Source organism: Apostichopus japonicus, chromosome 13, assembly GCF_037975245.1.
Source record: "Apostichopus japonicus isolate 1M-3 chromosome 13, ASM3797524v1, whole genome shotgun sequence".
NCBI lineage: Eukaryota > Metazoa > Echinodermata > Holothuroidea > Aspidochirotida > Stichopodidae > Apostichopus > Apostichopus japonicus.
The window spans coordinates 7,862,688-7,880,871 of NC_092573.1; the positions used below are offsets into that span (position 1 = coordinate 7,862,688).

Consider the following 18,184-nt stretch of genomic DNA (forward strand, 5'->3'; position numbering starts at 1 on the left):
ACGAAACCCTCAGTGGTTGATGTAGCCTATATGGTCAGATTGACTTCACCTCTGGCAAAGATCAGCATATATTGTAAACACTTTTGATTTACAAATCACATCCAATAATTTCTCCAATTGCACATTCACTCATGTTCTGAAAGTGTCTATTATCAAATATATAAAGAGTAAGTAATGAAAGGTTAATGACCTTTGTCCGCTGACGCTATGTTGCCGTCACTCAAGAAGTCACAATAGCCCAGGTCAGTAGGCACCCATTTGAAGTCTATTAACCTTAAGGTTTCGGATAAATTTAAAACCTATATGGTTCAACTTATGACATGGGGACCTTAATACAATATTCATACATTAATTGTCATATTTTCCACATGGCGTATTACAGTTTCGGCCATTTTGGCATAGTGTGGTTGTTAATTAATTTATACATATATATCTCTTAATCAGCTTGTCCACGGTATTCGGATAATCCCACAAAATTTAGCAAAGAGAGTACTAATTCGTCAAATCTTCTCCTAACCTGGAGGGATTGGGACGTCACAGTTGACAGAGGTATCGGACCTATTACAGGTTACCTTCTGCGCCATGGCAAACTGGGAGAGTCTTCAACCGATATTCAGAAGGGGCTTAGCCTGCATCATTTGTTTACTGACCTCATCGATAAGCAGTGGTACTCTTTCGAAGTTATCGGAATGACGGGCTCGTCAACTGTGGGTGGTGGATTATGTGACGGCTCTGCGTCATTCCAGGTTCAACACATTGCGGGCTGTGAAGGTAGGTGGCTTCAAGTAGATGTCTATGCCAAAAAGAGGGTGGACGACTGTTGATATAGCAAGCTTTGGTACCCTTGGTACTCGAACGATAATTGATGACATCTATTACGTGACTATTGATAAGATGGTTTCAACTACTCGAGATTAACCGACAGTCACGAGCATATATATATATATATATATATATATATATATATATATATATATATATATATATATATATATATATATATATATATATATATATATATATATATATATATATATATATATATATATATATATATATATATATCGAAACGGTTTTGCCTTTGTATGCTTCTGCAATAGTAATGGATTAACAAAGCATTTACATTCTAGGCAATATCATTCATTTTATTTCTTATTCTTTCTTGATTGACACGTTAACAACTTTATCATTTAGGGTTAGCCTCTAGGGAAGAGACGGTAGACTATCAAAATAAGGCTACACACAGATACTGTTGTCACAGTTTTCGTAATCATGTTTGGGCCTTTTATTAACTTTGATTCCTCTTACCCTTTATATCATCAGGAGTCCCATACGTTCATGTAGTGAAACCTTTTCGGTCCATATCAAATTTAGACTGCTTCCTTCCCCTGAAAAGGGCGGATACAGTATTCATTCATTCCAACTGTAATGTTCTTCCCACAGTTCTAAAATGGATACATTGGTAGCCTAACACATATCGCACATATAAAAAAAAATAGGTACTATGTTTTAAAATGTTTCTACATACTTGCTTATTGTACGCTCATCATCTTTGTAATTCATTATACTGTAGAAAATTCCTCAATATGTTATTGAATTCCTCAATTCGCAATTAATTTATTTAACAAATTAAGTTTTTTTCTTGGCTCTCCTTTTAAACTCTCTTGCCAGATAATCACCTCAATTTTTACCAGAATATTATTAATCTTTTAATATTTTAATATTTTCATTATATAGAACCATCAGGAAAACCAGTGAAACCACAAAGAGTTTACCGGCATAAGGGAGGGACGAGCCAAACGTCACTTGAGTTTCGATGGAACTCCGGCCACCTCAAACATCCCATTCCACCCTGCAGCATCGTGAACTACACCCTTGTTAGTGATAACAGGATAATCAAAACAAAGATACTAGAATTCACACATATACCTTCTATCGTATTGAATAACCTCACCGCATGCACAGAATATGAATTTCAGTTACAATTTGTCAACACCATTGGTGCAGGGCCAAAAGGTTTCGCGAAAGAAACGACGAAAAGTGACAGTAAGTTGAAAATTCAGATACTTGGTCAAACAAAGTTAGCAAAAAATGGCGGAACATCACACACTGCCAGGGTGTGTTGAGTGCCAATTAATAACTAACTCACATGTGAAAGCCCGACCAATCACGACCCGACTCAAATTCGACCTCCGAAAAGCACATCGCATAGAACCCAACCAATTATAACCCGACTCATATCGACCTTCGTCGAGTCTGCCGCACACTTCCCGACCAATCACGACCCGAATCCGCCGGATCACGACCACGACTATTTTTTACCTTCGGAGAGCCCCACGCACACTGTCCGAACAATTACTTAAGACCCGACTCTTTTCGACCTTCCTTAAAGAGGTTATGAAATGAAAAATGTTCATGCCTTGGAATGGTTTATCTATATTACTACAACACCACCCATGCACAACTTTCCGTAAATACGGATTCAAACTCTAGAAATTCGCTGTCAAAGTATTCCCTAGAGACCTCTCGAGCTGCCACTCGTAAGAAAAAGCAAAGCTGCCCACCGCAGTTCATCTGACGTCATCAAAGGAACCATTTCAGCCAAAGCCGACTCCCCGCTGTTTATCAATACGGCGTTATACAGTTTACAACATGTAACCACAACACTCTTCTCATCAATTGTCTTCACCCGAATCTTTCGATTCCGAGGAAATAGGACTTCACCTCTCAGGACATTCGTAAGCTTTGACTAAAATTATTTTCTTGAGGAGGAAGAGGAGGAAATAGTTTTGAGGGTGATGAAGATAATCTCGGTGTGTTTCCCTATCAATTGAGCCTCTTGCAGAAGAATTCTAAAACGATCCCGATGGTCGAGACGCGTCGCTGCCGTCCGAAGTCCCCGAGCAGAACTGTTGGACGACCCTCAACCGAAATTGGTCGGATGTTGATGATCTCGCTACTTAACTTCATTGCGAAGCTTCTAGAATTTTGTGTCTTAAAATGCAAGGAAAATGTGACATTCTGTTACAGTGCAACCCTGTGGTAGTACTGGTAACATGGCCCTAGACCTAACTAATAGACGTTGTATAACAGGCTAGCCCGTGTAATTGTGTCATCCAACTGTTAAGTAAAATCACAACACAACGCCAGTTTTACCACAAAGGAAAACTTGCAGATCTAGAATTGATTGTTCTAAAACCAACTGGCTTTTAAGTTTTGTGCAAAATTATAGGTAACCAAAAAAAAATCGTCATTTGCTGTATCAAGGAGGCCTAGGCTATGGTCATAACAAGTAATTTGGCAACAGTATAGGCCTACAGGCACTCATTTACGTTGTGTATGTGTAGTGTTTTGAGCTAGTCGTGTTCAAATTCTTCGATTTTGTCATCTTTTGGAAAAGCTTGCAGTAGAAATCCGTCTTTACTTGTGGTGGAGCCTGATACCACATATCTGCTAGGCATATATAACAGTAACGAGAAAAATTTACGTAAAAACAAAACTCCAAACACCAAATCTCAATTACTACGGAGCGCTGCAACAGTGTAATGTTGTGTGTTATCAGACGTTTATGAATGTCAACATAGCGTCTCGTAAGTGCGCTGAGTTCCTCGACTGACGTCACGCCGCATTACCGTAAATACAACAATTTTTCGAAAGTTTTTATTACCCTCGAAGTTTTTATCGTTTATTCCTCGAGGATGCAAGCTTCGTTTGACACAAATTGGGTATCATTGGAAAGCTTCGAGTATACAAAATACAATGCGAAAGATTTTTTTCCATTTCATAACCTCTTTAAGCCGGTCGCACACTGTTCGACCAGTCACGACTTGACTTCGTCGAGTGGAAAGTCGTCGATAGTCGGACAATGTGCCTGTGCTGAAGTTTCTGTCAGTTATTAGTCCCTCCGGATTTAGTCGGTAAACCTTTACATGAAGCGTTTCCTCGCAGGCAGCTGTGGTAACGTATCATGATAAATTCTACAGACATTACTGTGAGAAATAAGATCCAATCACAAACTGAGCCCAAACTATATAACTTTATACCGTGGAGTGAATGAAATATGCTGCTAGTCTTTTAAACCTACAATTCAGTTGTTGACAGTTATTTTTCATCAATTCCTAACGCTGTTGACTTAGTAAGGGGCAAATTACATATGTTAGCTAGAGCCACAGGATGTAAATTAAAAACGAACTGATTGAGAAAATATGGGGAAACAAACCTTAATGAAGCAGAGGAATAAAGCAAAATATATGAAAAGTAAACGAGTGTGAGGTTGTCTCTTATATAATCAACATTACCTCTGTAAAAGGAAAGTGTCAAGAGATCAATAATTGGAGAAACGTCGACAAAACATTAGATAAGAATGTGAGAAAAATTATACCTTCAATAGTTCAGCTTTCAGAGGTAACACAGAGTACCAGTTCACCCTGAGAGCTAAAATTAGCGAAGGCGAAAGTGACTCAGAAACTGCCAAGGAACTCACAATATTGTAGGTGAGGCGGGTTGCTTTTAAACTACAGAGGATCCTTAACAAAGGCATGAGTGTAATATATTTTAATCAGGGTATTATGCAATCTCATCTTTCATTCTATCGAACGCGATAAAAGAATTAATTTAGTTTGTTTATCTGAGCTTGCATATTTCGATACAGCGCCAAAGTTTAAATGGGGCGTCAGTATTTTCTCTGTAAAATATTAACAACAGACGTTGTCCGTTTAATATCTAAGAGTTTACATGTTGGTCACTCGTTTACAAGGTTACTTATGAGTCTCCATGGCAACCAAGAGGTACATTTAAATCGTGCACAATTTGAATATATATGTCTTAGCATAGTAAAGAGGAACTAATTGTTTTCGGGAAAGTTTAAGCATTAAACATACTGCGTATATGTTTATTCTCCCCCAACAGCGCTAACTGTAATCCCCGTGGACGTCGATGTCAGCCAAGTCAATTCCACATCTGCGACTGTCTCGTGGGGAAAGGTTACTTGCGTCATTGGATACCGCTACCGGCTCACATTGGACGGCAATGATGTACGAGAAGATACAACGGAAGAACTAAAAGTGGAGCTGAATAGCTTAACTCCTAATTCAAAATACAAGTTTAAAGTCAAAGCTATGACTTCATCTACAGAGGGTGGTCCTTTCACTGATGACATTGTCTTCGACACTCCTGAGTAACTTTCCTCCCATTGGAGGTGGACTTCAGAAGATCAGACCCGACTAAGGAATATTTTGGTGTGTTGCGTTACCATGTGACAAGATATATGTTAAGCAATTATTTGAATGAAAATAAAAACATAAAAAAATAATCGGTTCAATAAGCGATGATATTTGTATCCAAGTTGGTACTTAAATAAAAAGAAGATACGGAGACAGAGACAACAACATAAATAAAATATAATTTGTTCAGATACAAATAAATCTCGTAACTTCTTTTTATTTTATTTTCTCATCTCTACTGATGTATGTAAGTAAGGATGTTCGTGTATGTATTTATAGGGGTGTGTGTGTGCATGTGTGTGTATGTCAGTGTGTGTGTTTATGCATAGATGTGTATATGCATGCACGTGACCTCAAAATTACTGCAGGGTCAACAACAATATTTTCGTGAAACAGGGTTGGAACTGTTATGCACATATCTTTCAACGCAATAAACGAGAATGCAAAAATTAACTGACAGACTTCCATTGCACTTTCCGGGCAAACGTGTGTAAGGAGAATCGAGCCTCAGAAAATATACACATGGAGATAACTATATTGATGCTCAGCTTCGCCAGAGCCAAGTTCAGAACCAAGGAGTGGAGCAAACGGTAAGTGGGCATATAAATGTGGTTCACATCCTTAAATATGCTAGAAAAATGGCTAAATGTTCACACTGGGGAAATCGATGAATTTTTAGAACATCCCTTCAGACAGTCAGATACATGAGTTCTTTTTCGATTTAGAGTTATTCGTTGTGTACATGGAGTGTGTGTGTGTGTGTGTGGATGGGGCTGTAAAAGCGAGCTGGTACTACCCACCCTCCTACAGTTTTGAGTGCCACTTGTATAACATATTTTCCGGATATTATGGCACGTTTTTTTGTACATCGCATTTTCAGGGGAGGGGTTGTTCGAGCAGTGGGGACACCCTCCACTACCCTCCTCCTCCTCTACTCCGTGGGCACTATGTCGTAGCGGGCGTCAGGGGGATCCAGAAAGAGTTCCCAGCGTCAGGAAATTGGGCCCAGCGAGGGAACTAAATGCGAGTTTGACAAGCCTTTTTGGAAAACAAATCAAAACTGTAAATACATTGGTTATTTCAAATCGCGAGGGCCTCTTTTAAAGACATGGGTGATCGCCGGTCTTGGATAAAGATTGGCGTCCAGGTCCCCTGTTGGGGTCCGATTGCAAAGCCCCTGAAAGCCAAGCGAGTTGGTGCACTCTAGGGGACTCAATATAAATATAATAAGTTTCGCTATAGAACAAAGGCAGGTTAAACAATTAAGAGCTGAATAATATCTAAGCAATAGAGGACGGAGTTTCATCAATATGTATACAACATGTAAAGTCTTTCCTAACACACCAGAAATGGGATCTTTTCGCAAACCTTCCAAATGCATGTTTTCTTGCATTGTTCATGCTCACAAATTCCCTCGCTACCAATGTGATATATATGTTTTCCATGCGTTGTTTGTGTACATTACACACGGCAACCCAGTTTAATCTCTTCTGAGTCAGTGTGCTCCTCAGCCAGGCTATTACACGTCTGAATGCACCAAATGAGCGTTCTGCCTCGCATGAGGACACAGGGCAAACCAGTGGCAATCTTAGAAGCTGCTCAACCTGTGGAAAAGGGATCTCATTTCTGGTGATATATTTGCGGCACATCTGAAATGAAGGGCTAGCGGACAATTTTTACGTATAAGTGCGTGGTTTTGCCACGAAGTTTATTCTTGTTGATTCCTAGTCTCAGCATGATATCGAATATCATGGATGAAATTGCTTTACCAGTGATTTCCTCTAGCTTATGAAACCCAATAAACCCCTCGTATACTTGGAGGAAATCATCCACGTACCGTATGCACACAATTTCCTGTTCGACATTACTTATATCTTGCGTGCCATCGACAATAACTGTCGATATTACGGATCGACTGATATCCTCAATGATGTTCCGTGGTATCTGGTGGGCAAAAAATTGAAGCATATCTTCTACACACTGGTGGTGGGTCACATTTGTGTCCCGTTCTAGCCAATCTTTCAATTCCTGGTCTTCCTTCGCTTGCATCAGGAGTAACTGGTTGAAGTTGTCCTCCTTTCTTCGTGTCCACGGTGTGCGAAACCTTGCCTGAGTAGGAAACGTACAGCTCGAATAATCTTTAAAAGGCACCTCCGGTTCTGTTCTTGTTGCTGTTTGTGGATGGATTGACTCTGTGCTGACACAGCTGTACCCTCTCTCTGCTGCAGTAGATTACTCACTGCCATCCTATGGCACATTGATGTTTCGTGAGCCCTAAATCTATCCCGACTTTTCTTCCAAGTTTTTAAGGGAATGCAGATGAAGGTCGGCTCAGAATTGTTTTCAAGTTTCAGCAAGCCATATGAATCCGCCTTTGCACACTGGGAACACACCACAGAGCCTAACCTTGGGATGAAATGATGCCAGATGAAATGTTTAAACCACTTCTCTTGAAAGTATAATTTTCTGGACCATAAACAGGGAAATAATTTCAATACATAAATCAAATTTGCAGGTCATCTTAGTTTCCTACATTGCACAAATTTTGATAGATATACAATATTTTATAATAAAACTAGTTGCACATATATTGGTGGGAAATATGAAGAACTAGATAATTGTGTAGGCCTAATAGTCAACACTCTGACCAATATCAAACTGACATTACTGGCATTGTTATACATGGTTATTATAAAGTCAATACTAAACAAAGACATACTTATATTACTTATCTTGCAAACTCACTGATAATATGGAAGCCAATAGATAACAGTTAACACATAAATATTTTTTCAATGATAATTTTTCTTCTGACTCAACAATATTCTGTGTGGAATTGTGTGGAAGAGTAAACTGTGTGGAAGAGTATGACTAATTTTGTTTGTATTTTGATACATATTGACATCAGAACTCTTGAGGTGGTATGTTTTTCGCTGGTTCATGATTCGGAACTGAATGCCCTAACGTCATGTCACTAAGTTGTGGTGGGGTGGTCTGTTGCTCCTTACCTCCAGTTTTGAACGAGTCTGGTGGACGGGTGGGCTCCGGAGGTACTTGTTCAATCGCTTGATCTTTTGCTGTAAGTGTGTGGATGTACTCAGGTAGTATTTCCTTGTAAAGTGATGCAGTTGGGTTGGTACACCACTCTGCTCTCCAGTAATTTCACGTTCAAGTGAACCTGCAGATAAGCTGGATGATTGCTTGGACCTTCTAAAAGACGCCTGGTTTAGTTTTTCATCACCAGGTGGCTCTCGTGTTTTGGTATGGAATGGGGCAGTTGCTCAGATTCTGATGAGTCAGCATCTTTACTTGTGGTGCCCTGTGTGATGAAAAATGATGGATCTAATCATTTTTATGTTTGTAGTGGTCCGGATGGCCATTTCGGGAAAGGGATATATCAAAACCCCTTATTATGTTGCAGTAGGTCCTGGACCCTGGTTGTGCAGGCTTTTCAGTTTAAAAATTACATAGCAGGTCACCTTGGTTTGCTGTTTGTAAACTTTGACTCTTGCACGTGTATTACGATGTTTGTAGTTAGCTCTCATATGTGAGCACCTGAGGTGAGCAGATAACGACTCACCTCAATTAATTCTAGGTGAGTTTAGATGCTGTGTTAGCTAACTCATAAGGCATGTTGTGACCCGCTGCACTTGGTACACTTCACATTCACTAATCTCTACAATCTTCACATGTAAGGCGCATGCTCACCACTAAATTTGCTCTAGCTACAACCCTGCTGGGGTGTGGCTCTGGACTTTGCCCCCAAGAGATGTATTCAGTTTTCTTTGGCCCCATTATTCACATCAACTCGAAACACATTTTGCCAGTATTGGCAGATCTATGACCATTAACCATAAATAAAAAGCAATATCACTTTGACACACCCATGCATGTTTACCAAACATTAGTGAAATTTATTGCATGCACATACAGTACTAGCATCAACCCCCCTCCCCCACCGCCACCTCATTCCTAGAAATCCCTGTTGCTATTGATTAACAGACAAGCTGGATATGGTGGTACATCTTACCTGTTTTGAAGACTGTTTTGGCTTGAAGGTCAAGAATGCTTGGTCATGACTGCTTGAGTCGCTTCACGGGGGGACCGCTAGACATTGTCCTAGATCAGACCACCAAACTGGGAAAATATAATAAAACAGTACAAGGTCAGGTCCTTACAATTCCACAGGTGCTATTCAACATATATTATTCACACCTTTCTTCGGTAACGACGCATTACTGACCATGTTAGCTACCATACACATTGCACGTACATACCTACGTACATTATGTCAATGCAATATGTGTTCGGTTTCGTGATAATTATATTCGACGAGCTAGCTTAGATCAAGCCGATTGAATATTTGAACACATGATAACAGAGTTACTTGAACCACGCTGATCAGGGCCGGCATGTATCTAAGCATTTCAAACCTGTTGTATTTCAGTAATTTACAATAATTCAGTAGTTTACCTGGAGTAGTATGGTTTCTCCCCGAAAGTGCACGGCACTATCGAAACGATTCCTAATATCACTCACGTGCAGGCATGCGCACGTGGGCCACCATTCAGTCTGGCGCATGCGGATGACATACGTAGTGTACTGCGTTAGGGTACTGAGTACATGTACGGAGCGACATGTAATAATATTCCATAGGCGATCAACGTTGGACCGTGTGTCACGGTGGGATCAGCATACACTGGTAATACTAACGACTAACGACATTAGCGACTCTATCACGAACGCTGATAGGGCCTACATCAGAAATTATTCACTACTGACAAATGTGTATAAGAAAACCTCATACCTAATTAAACATCGAGTCGACAGCTCATATAACACAATACAGAATTCTTGATAAATTATGACTACTATAATTGATGCATTATTTCGCAAACGTAGATGAGTGAATAATCAGGGGCTCTCTCGATAAGATCGGAATGCATGATGTGCAGCTGTGCACATGGCTTCTCCAGGCCTGCCATACAGCTGTTGTGCTAGAGCCCTATTTGCCTTTTTTATCGGCAAACCAAATTTCGTTACGGGTGCGGTCCGTCTAGCTAATTGTCATTTCGCAAATAAGGAAAAACTACTTTCGGTGAAAGTCTGTGACGAAACCCAGTTTACCCATATCAATATGGATCATATATATGATTGCACGTACTTACACTCATACACAAGACATGTACAGACATTATGATAATAATCATGAGTGACAACTTGCTTTACGGTCACAGGTCACAGAAACGACCACGAAGTGTTATTTACCTCATGCAGCATGTGTTGGATGAAGTTTTAGCCACCGCCAAATATGATTTGGATACATAATCTCACGCATTATTATCTATTTACAGGCAAAACAAAACCATTATGCCACCAAATCTTGGGGGGGGGAGGGGGATATTAGATACTATATCCCCTACCTAAAATATTGGAGGTGGACATGTCCCCCGCCCCTCCCCCATGATCGCCGCCCATGGTAACATGTAATATCGTAACTCCTATGGTTCTAGTTGACAGATATCTGGAATATTTTTCATTCTACCGTTACTCCAATGCTGAAGCCAATCATATACAAAACATTCAATCAATGTACAAAAATACAAAAGTGCTACTCCTATGATTGTAATTGGGTGAAAGCTGGAATATTTGTCATTCTACCGTTACTCTTATACGAAAGACAATCATATACACATGGACATCATTGTCCAAAAAATCATATTGTACTCCTACGATTGCAATTGGGGCAAAGTTGGAATATTACTAATTCTACCGTTGCTCTCATATGAAATACAATCAGCTCTACATTCAACTTGATAGAGAAAATCTCCATCTCATTTCTCGTTCCTTATTATAGCAACTGATAATTAGAGACGATTTTTTCACAAGTTTGTTGATAATAAACAAGTTGACAAATGTAAAGCGTCATTGCCCTCAATTTCAGTAATTTTCTATAACGATAATTCAGAGCAATAACTGTAGAAGTACTTGGCATTTCATCAGTTCGTATCGGTTCTTTGCAACACCGACAGAAAATAATGACGAAATAAAGAAATCACCCATACATCGAAGGGAGTGTTTATATTTTACTTGCTAATTGGTGGGCTAATGATTTAATCACTTCACCATACCATTGTGATTGTTGTGGCTAAATATTTTCATTTCCTGAATTTGAGATCTGTCTGTTTCCTGAGTTCAGTTTTCCTTTTGTAGCAGATCTTATTTTTTATGAGGGAGGCGAATGTATTCAGTATTCAGGTATCATTTTGCCAAAGACAATCGACGTGTGACTAGACAAACAATTCTATGTTCGATTGGATAAGAAAGCTAACAGATATCAAGGGAGATGGATCGCCTGTTCCTGACACTGATCCAGCTATGTGCGCTTACGTCTTCTATTGGGGCTTGTCTATTCAGAGATGCCAGTCGTAAGTTGCGTTTTATTGTGTTAATCAGTTAATGTAGTACGCAAAATTCAAGCAGATCTATAGTGTTACTGTGAAGATCTGTGATACGTGATTTTCCATCAGTTAGTATTTGCTAGATAGAATGATATGCTGCTTAAAAATTTACTTACAGTGAGAGGTTTGTATCATTTTTGTGCCTTTTTCATTAAGGCGTAGGAAACGAAACCAAAGATTGTAGTATGCACATCAAAAGCCAGCTAAGACAATGTGCTTTTTCCCATTTCAATCTTGAGTATTTGTCACTCTCATTTGTCACTTGTAAATCCCTATGAGCATATAACTAAAAGACAAGAACCTTGATCAACAAGAGCTAGATCACTAAATAACGTTATACTTAACTATACATCTTTGGTAGATAAATTAAACTCTCTATAAGAATACAATAATATCGACAAATTATACCATAGACCTTAATTTTCATACTTTAATAAATATTGTATAAACATTTTTATCATGAATTTATAAGCTAATGTGCATGTCGAGATGTTCAATAGAGCGTTATGTTTGTAACATAGGACACAGACTCTTTTAGTTATACCAAACTAAGTCATGGTAGCCTATAAATGTGTTCTGTGGACATCACTTCATGAGACGTTGTCAATCTTAATCCAAGAACAACATGTTCGAAAGACACCCTAACCAGTGACAGATACAGATATTCTCCATGGAAGGAACGGGATTAGGGGTGGGGGTGGGGTGGGTGGGGCGGGGGGCAACTATCGGTAGATACAGAAATTAATACCGAAGTAGAGGTACATGAGAAAAACATCACAAAACGTCTCTATTTAATGTCATTTCTACACATCTGGACACAGGTTTTGCTTATGCTGATTCACAGCTTTAAACCGCAGCATAACACCACAGAAATCGATGCTTTCAATCTTATGCAAAATTGTATCTCTGATATTAGGGATTGGATGGCTGCTCATAAATTGAAGCTGAACGATAGTAAAACTGAGTTCATTATTCTCGGCACTCCAGTCCAGCTCACAAAGGTCGTCAATAAATCTATCAGGGTTGGTGGTGCTTCCATTGCTTCTTGTGATCAAGTCCGCAACCTCGGGGTTATTTTCGACAAACACATGAAAATGGATAAACATATCAGTAAAGTTTGCAAGACTGGTTTCTATTATATTTTTAATTTAAAGAAGATTAGGACACATATGTCTTCTAGAACTATGAGTACATTGGTTCATTCATTCATTCACAGCCATTTGGATTATTGCAATAGTTTGCTCCATGGTATTCCAGGGTATCTGATTCAGAGACTGCAACGTCTGCAGAACAGCGCAGCCAGGCTTGTTGTAGACTGCTATGACTTCAACACACCATCGTTGAGCATCCTCCATTCTTTGCACTGGTTGCCTGTTGAATTCAGAATTAAGTTCAAAGTACTGCTCTTGGTGTATAAGTGCATTCATGGAATGGTACCCGCCTATTTGTCGGACGATCTGTCCTTCCAGGTCAATACTCGTTATACCTTGCGTTCTAGCAATACACTCACTCTCACTGTTCCCAGAACTAAACTGAAAACCTATGGCGACCGTGCCTTTACATCAGCCGGGCCCAAGCTCTGGAATGGTCTGCCCATATCTGTGCGGAGTTCTCCCACTCTCATTCAGTTCAAGTCTTGCTTGAAGACTCATTTTTTAAGTTGGCTTTCTATTAGGGTTGTACAGCGCTATTGAATACATCGTAGATTTTAGCGCTTTATAAGTTCATTTATTATTATTATTATTATTAAGACTCGTGCAAAGTGAGTTAACATTTTCACTGTGTTGCTTTCTGACTAAGTTATAGTGACAAATGATTTTCGTAATGCCACCCTCCGCTAACCGAATGCCCTGTAAACCATACCAACAGTTATGCCTTCTCTCGTGCATTCATTGATTATCTTATTTACGTCACTTGGCAATCGACCTGTATCATTATATAAATATAACGCAAGGAGGAAAAAAGAAAAGGACATTTCACTTCTGTCAGAAAGCTGCAAACAAAATAAGGAAATTGTTTGACACGTCCTATGCCAATTATGAAAATAATTGTAATCCTTTGATGGAAATGCTATTGTTTCAATCTTTATAAGACGCGTAAGCATGAAGGATGTGATTTCTTCCATTGTCAGTCAAATAAGGTGTTATAAAATACATACCATCGTTATGTCTGTAAGCTACTGTTGTAATATAGTGTAGGAGAATGTGTCAAACCACTTGTCATTTAGCCTTTGAAGAAGATCCTTCTAGGATCGAAACGTCAGGCCAACTCACTTTTACACACGTAACAATTAGTAAAGTGACTGGATGGATCCAGCGCCGGCGGGAACAGGGGCCATGGCCTTACCTTGGGAGTTTTCGCATGCACGCACGCACGCACGCAGGCATTCATTTCCTTTTTACTGAAATTTTCTAATCTTTGGTATTTACAAATATTTGTCCGGTCTGGGGCCCTCCCCTTCCTAGAAATCCTAGATGGGTCACTGTATGGTAGTCTTGCGGGGATTTTATTTTTGAAGAGAACCTGTGGAGAAAAAAAAAATGAGCTAAGTGAGAAAAACGACTTTAGATAAGTCAATTTTCACAAGATTCACTGAAGTGTTTATTTGGAAACAGTTACAAAAAAAGATGTAATTGAATGCATACTTACTGTACAGAAATACAGTTGTTGAAGTCTCAAAGTTTACAAGAAGAATTTACTTAATGCATGTATGGTCTGCTTTAGCAGGTGGTGAATATATCGAATTGTTTTCGATCGTCTGCCATGAGCTCTATAACGAAACTTAAATATTTACTAAACAAAAGTACGACATGAATCTATAAATCATTGGACTAGATTAAATATCAGAGACTTTACTGAGTTAAGGGGGAAAACGGGATAAATTGTATATCAATGCATAAAGTCAACTTACTTATGTTGTATATTTAAACGACTTAAAGATTTAATGAGGTTCATATTAACATCCCAAAATGGATTTCTCCAAAAAAATTAGGAACTGCACATTGGTTCGTATTAAATTGGGATAGGATAGAGCATTGGGCCTGCATCTACTGGCGTCTTAATACAAATAAAATTCGACGAAAGACCGTAACTCTTGTGGTAAAATACATGTATTTCAAATAGGGCGGAAGGTGTTCTCCATAACGTTTTCAAACCATGTTGAAATTAAACCCTGTCAAGGTTTCCTTTAGCGTGTGGAATTGATTAATATGCTTGGTAGACCATGCGTACCCCCCCCCCCCCAACCCCGCCACGCAACACCACCCACTATTCCTTACACCCATTCAATGTCTTATACGCTTTTACTTTAAGACTAAGAATGGAAAAAACGTTGTTTCCCTCTATACGTACACGTACGTATATAATATAGACTCATCTAACTAATTACAGTAATTTGATCATCTTTTCTTATTTATGCATTAACTTGTAAGGAAGTAATATCTGCTAACGCGACAAGTTGTTTTGTCCTAAATGTCAGTACGGCATTCAATTCCGCTAACACGTCAGGATAACATTTTTAATGGTGTCGTTATGTTTCCGTATTTTTACATATGTAAATCAAAAGTTTAACCGGGAATGCCATTGTTCTCAAAACTACGTCAGTAAAAGAAAAGACAATACCACACTGGGAAATTATAAACAATGGAAAAGCAATGTTTGGCTAGAACGAGGATCGAACCAGTGACCTCAGAATTTCAACTGAGCTATCTATCTAAAATAGTTAGTGGTGATCCCTTCTAGCCATTTCTTTGATGGGCCCTGGGAATGGCCAACAGCTTAGAGCTGGATAGCACAACTGATAGATCACATGGCTTGTATCCCTTAGGTCACTGGTTTGATCAATTTCTAGACTTATTCGTTTGCTCTTCTCTCAGTTTGAAACTACTCTGAAATGCAATAAACTATGACCGTTTATTTCGGGAACATTTTTGCGGTTGACTGTTGCATGTGGTCCTGTTCTGGGGCAATTGTGTGATATCTTAGGGCAAACATCACATCATGTTAGAAAAATTGTTGTTATCAAATCTGAGGATAAATGTCGAATTCTTTCGCTGTATAGTTTAGTCAATAATCATCAATAACAATGGATATGTATTTCATCTTTCTCTAGATTGCTCTGCTAAAAATCCCCTCGTGTTTGGAGGACGGATTCAGGCACAACATCCGGATGAACCTCTATGGGAGAATGGAAGAAAGGTATTTGTGTTTCAGACAACGCCCGCTAACACTCAAAGCCACTTGGGGTCATCACGACGTTTTAAAGTAAGAGGATCGAGAGGCGTTATTCGAATTGCATCAAAGAGCTGCGCCAGATTGGGAAAAGGATCGAATGTCGAATGCCCGTCACCCTTCCGTCGGATTTGCCATGTCGTCTGCAGGGTATTGGTTCGTGCAGCTCGGGTAAGTTGGACGTATTGCAGCTTTCTCATCCCTCCGTCCCACCCCCCTGCAGCCATTCATTATCCACCAAATAAGAATGAACCGAATGGAACTGAGCTTACATGGTCGACATTAAACACTCGTTCATTTTCAATTCTGAACAAGCTTCTCTACGAGATATTGGATTATCTCGCTGGAGTGGAGGAAAGGTGGTGCAGGCAATGGATTGCCACCAAATCAGTGTATCCTAAAATCATGCCTGTGGTTATATTGATGAAATTTCGATAATATGTCATATTATGTCTAAATTCATAACTTTCTGATTTTACCCGACATTCTGGTGCACCCTTCAGTAGGTGCCATGGGTTCTGAAATCCAAATTTCCTCTCTTAAGAAATGCTGCAAGGAATTATTATTATTCATGGCTTAATTTCAACTATCAAATTTTTTTTTGATACTAACGCATCTGGTGGTCCTGTCAATAAATCTCTTTCTATCTCGACCCTGGATGTCATGAATTAAACGCTAATGTGATAGATACTAACAAAAGGCAAAGAAAGCAATCGTTCGATTCTCCCTATCCAGCCCTGACTATACATCCCTCTTCACGCACCTCCACATCCCTTCTTTAGACGGAATCTCACCTGTGAAACGGTCGTGATGAAAATGAAATTTATCAAATTGTATCAACCCACCCCGCCCCGTCCACCCCCTTCATGTGACAACCTCTGCGTTGATATATATTTGCTGAATGTGATGTTTATATATATTTATAAAAACAAAATAATAAACCAGTCTATTGTCTGCTATCTCCTCTCTTATCTATATAGATCCTTTGTCTTTTTCTAACATTACATCATCTGGATTCCATATTGATTGGAAACATTTCGACCCTATTGTTCGCGCGAGAATTGCCATTACTGGATATATTGTCCAAATTCGAGAGATGGGAGGTCCGTTCCACCAGGTTACAATAGGAGCAGAAGACCCGTCCTACGACTTCGATCTGCTAACACCCGACACTACCTACGAAGTCCAATTAGTTCCTATAAGTAGTTCTTCTAACGATATTGCACCTTCAAACATACAGGCTGTCACGACATTGTGCGGAGGTAAGTTATTATAACACCGTACAGCTGTCGTTAATAAATCAATCTCCATGTTTTTTACTTTAATCACTATAGTGTATGACAGACTTGAAGTACGAGTACAACTGTAGGAATACATGTATACAATCATAATTTCTACTTCGTTTGAGTACGAATAGGAGAACACGGCTCTACGCGCGAGTGCGAGTACACTGTAAACAAATGAGGCCACTTTTCTTCAAAAAGTGGGTGCAACCAGGCTGCCCTGGTGTAATCTCAGATTTCAACACAGGGTAAACTGAAGGCTTTCTTCCAAGAAGGAAAATTAACAATACCCTTAAAAAGGGGTAAACATTTCACCACTTTAAGAGGTAAATTTGAGTTTACCCCCAAATGTGGTGGCAACAGAAGTTGCATCCTAAAAAGAAGGGTAACCTCTACCTTAACTTATATTGAGGAAAACTTCGGATTTCCACCCTCCATTATAAAATATATTGCAATAGGGAGGGGAAACCACTCCCCAAGAAATCTAAGCCCACAATAATTAAACGGTCTCCCTCCTTTTGACCCCTTCCCCTAATAATACTGAATAAGAAAACTAACATGTAAACATTTCTGTTATCATGATTCCCTCAAGTAAGAAATTGGTAAGTAAAACCAATGATGTAAGCTATCATAAGCAAATATTGGTGATTGCGAACCCAACATTAGATGACCATTTCTGTATTATGAGCCATTTAGATAATATTAACTGCAATACATTTATATCATAACCAAAATTGTACATTTGTCCACCCCATATCAGTGAATGTAAGCCAAAAATGCTTACCAGGTTTGATTTCTGAGCAATGAATTGTAGTTTGGAGAAACAAAATTCTCATGCAATGTAACTTACAGAGGCGGAACTACACTAAAAAAACATTTTTGCCACCTGGATGCTCATTGTCACACATAAAATTAAGAACTAGAGCTATTTATAATAGATAGTTAGATAATACTGAAAATTACCACTAACATAATATTATTCTGTTAA

At 39.1% G+C, this 18,184-nt stretch overlaps 2 protein-coding genes across 6 annotated transcripts in view; both read left to right on the forward strand.

The window, feature by feature from the left end:
• Positions 1-5,423, forward strand: part of LOC139978221 (protein sidekick-1-like) — a 68,446-nt gene extending 63,023 nt beyond the window's left edge. The window contains exons 4-6 of the mRNA XM_071988182.1: positions 445-771; positions 1,738-2,046; positions 4,909-5,423. Coding sequence (XP_071844283.1) covers positions 445-771; positions 1,738-2,046; positions 4,909-5,180 — 908 coding nt within the window. The 3' untranslated portion in view covers positions 5,181-5,423. The remainder of the gene's footprint in view (positions 1-444; positions 772-1,737; positions 2,047-4,908) is intronic.
• Positions 5,424-11,304: 5,881 nt separating this feature from the next.
• LOC139978224 (uncharacterized) overlaps positions 11,305-18,184 on the forward strand; it is a 29,357-nt gene continuing 22,477 nt past the window's right edge. Inside the window, exons 1-3 of one of the 5 annotated variants that reach the window (XM_071988188.1) lie at positions 11,354-11,650; positions 15,795-16,084; positions 16,894-17,175. In XM_071988188.1, coding sequence (XP_071844289.1) covers positions 16,021-16,084; positions 16,894-17,175 — 346 coding nt within the window. In that variant the 5' untranslated portion in view covers positions 11,354-11,650; positions 15,795-16,020. Of the gene's footprint in view, positions 11,651-15,794; positions 16,085-16,893; positions 17,176-18,184 lie in introns of all 5 variants that reach the window. The other 4 variants (XM_071988187.1, XM_071988191.1, XM_071988192.1 and 1 more) reach the window with 4 other exon arrangements.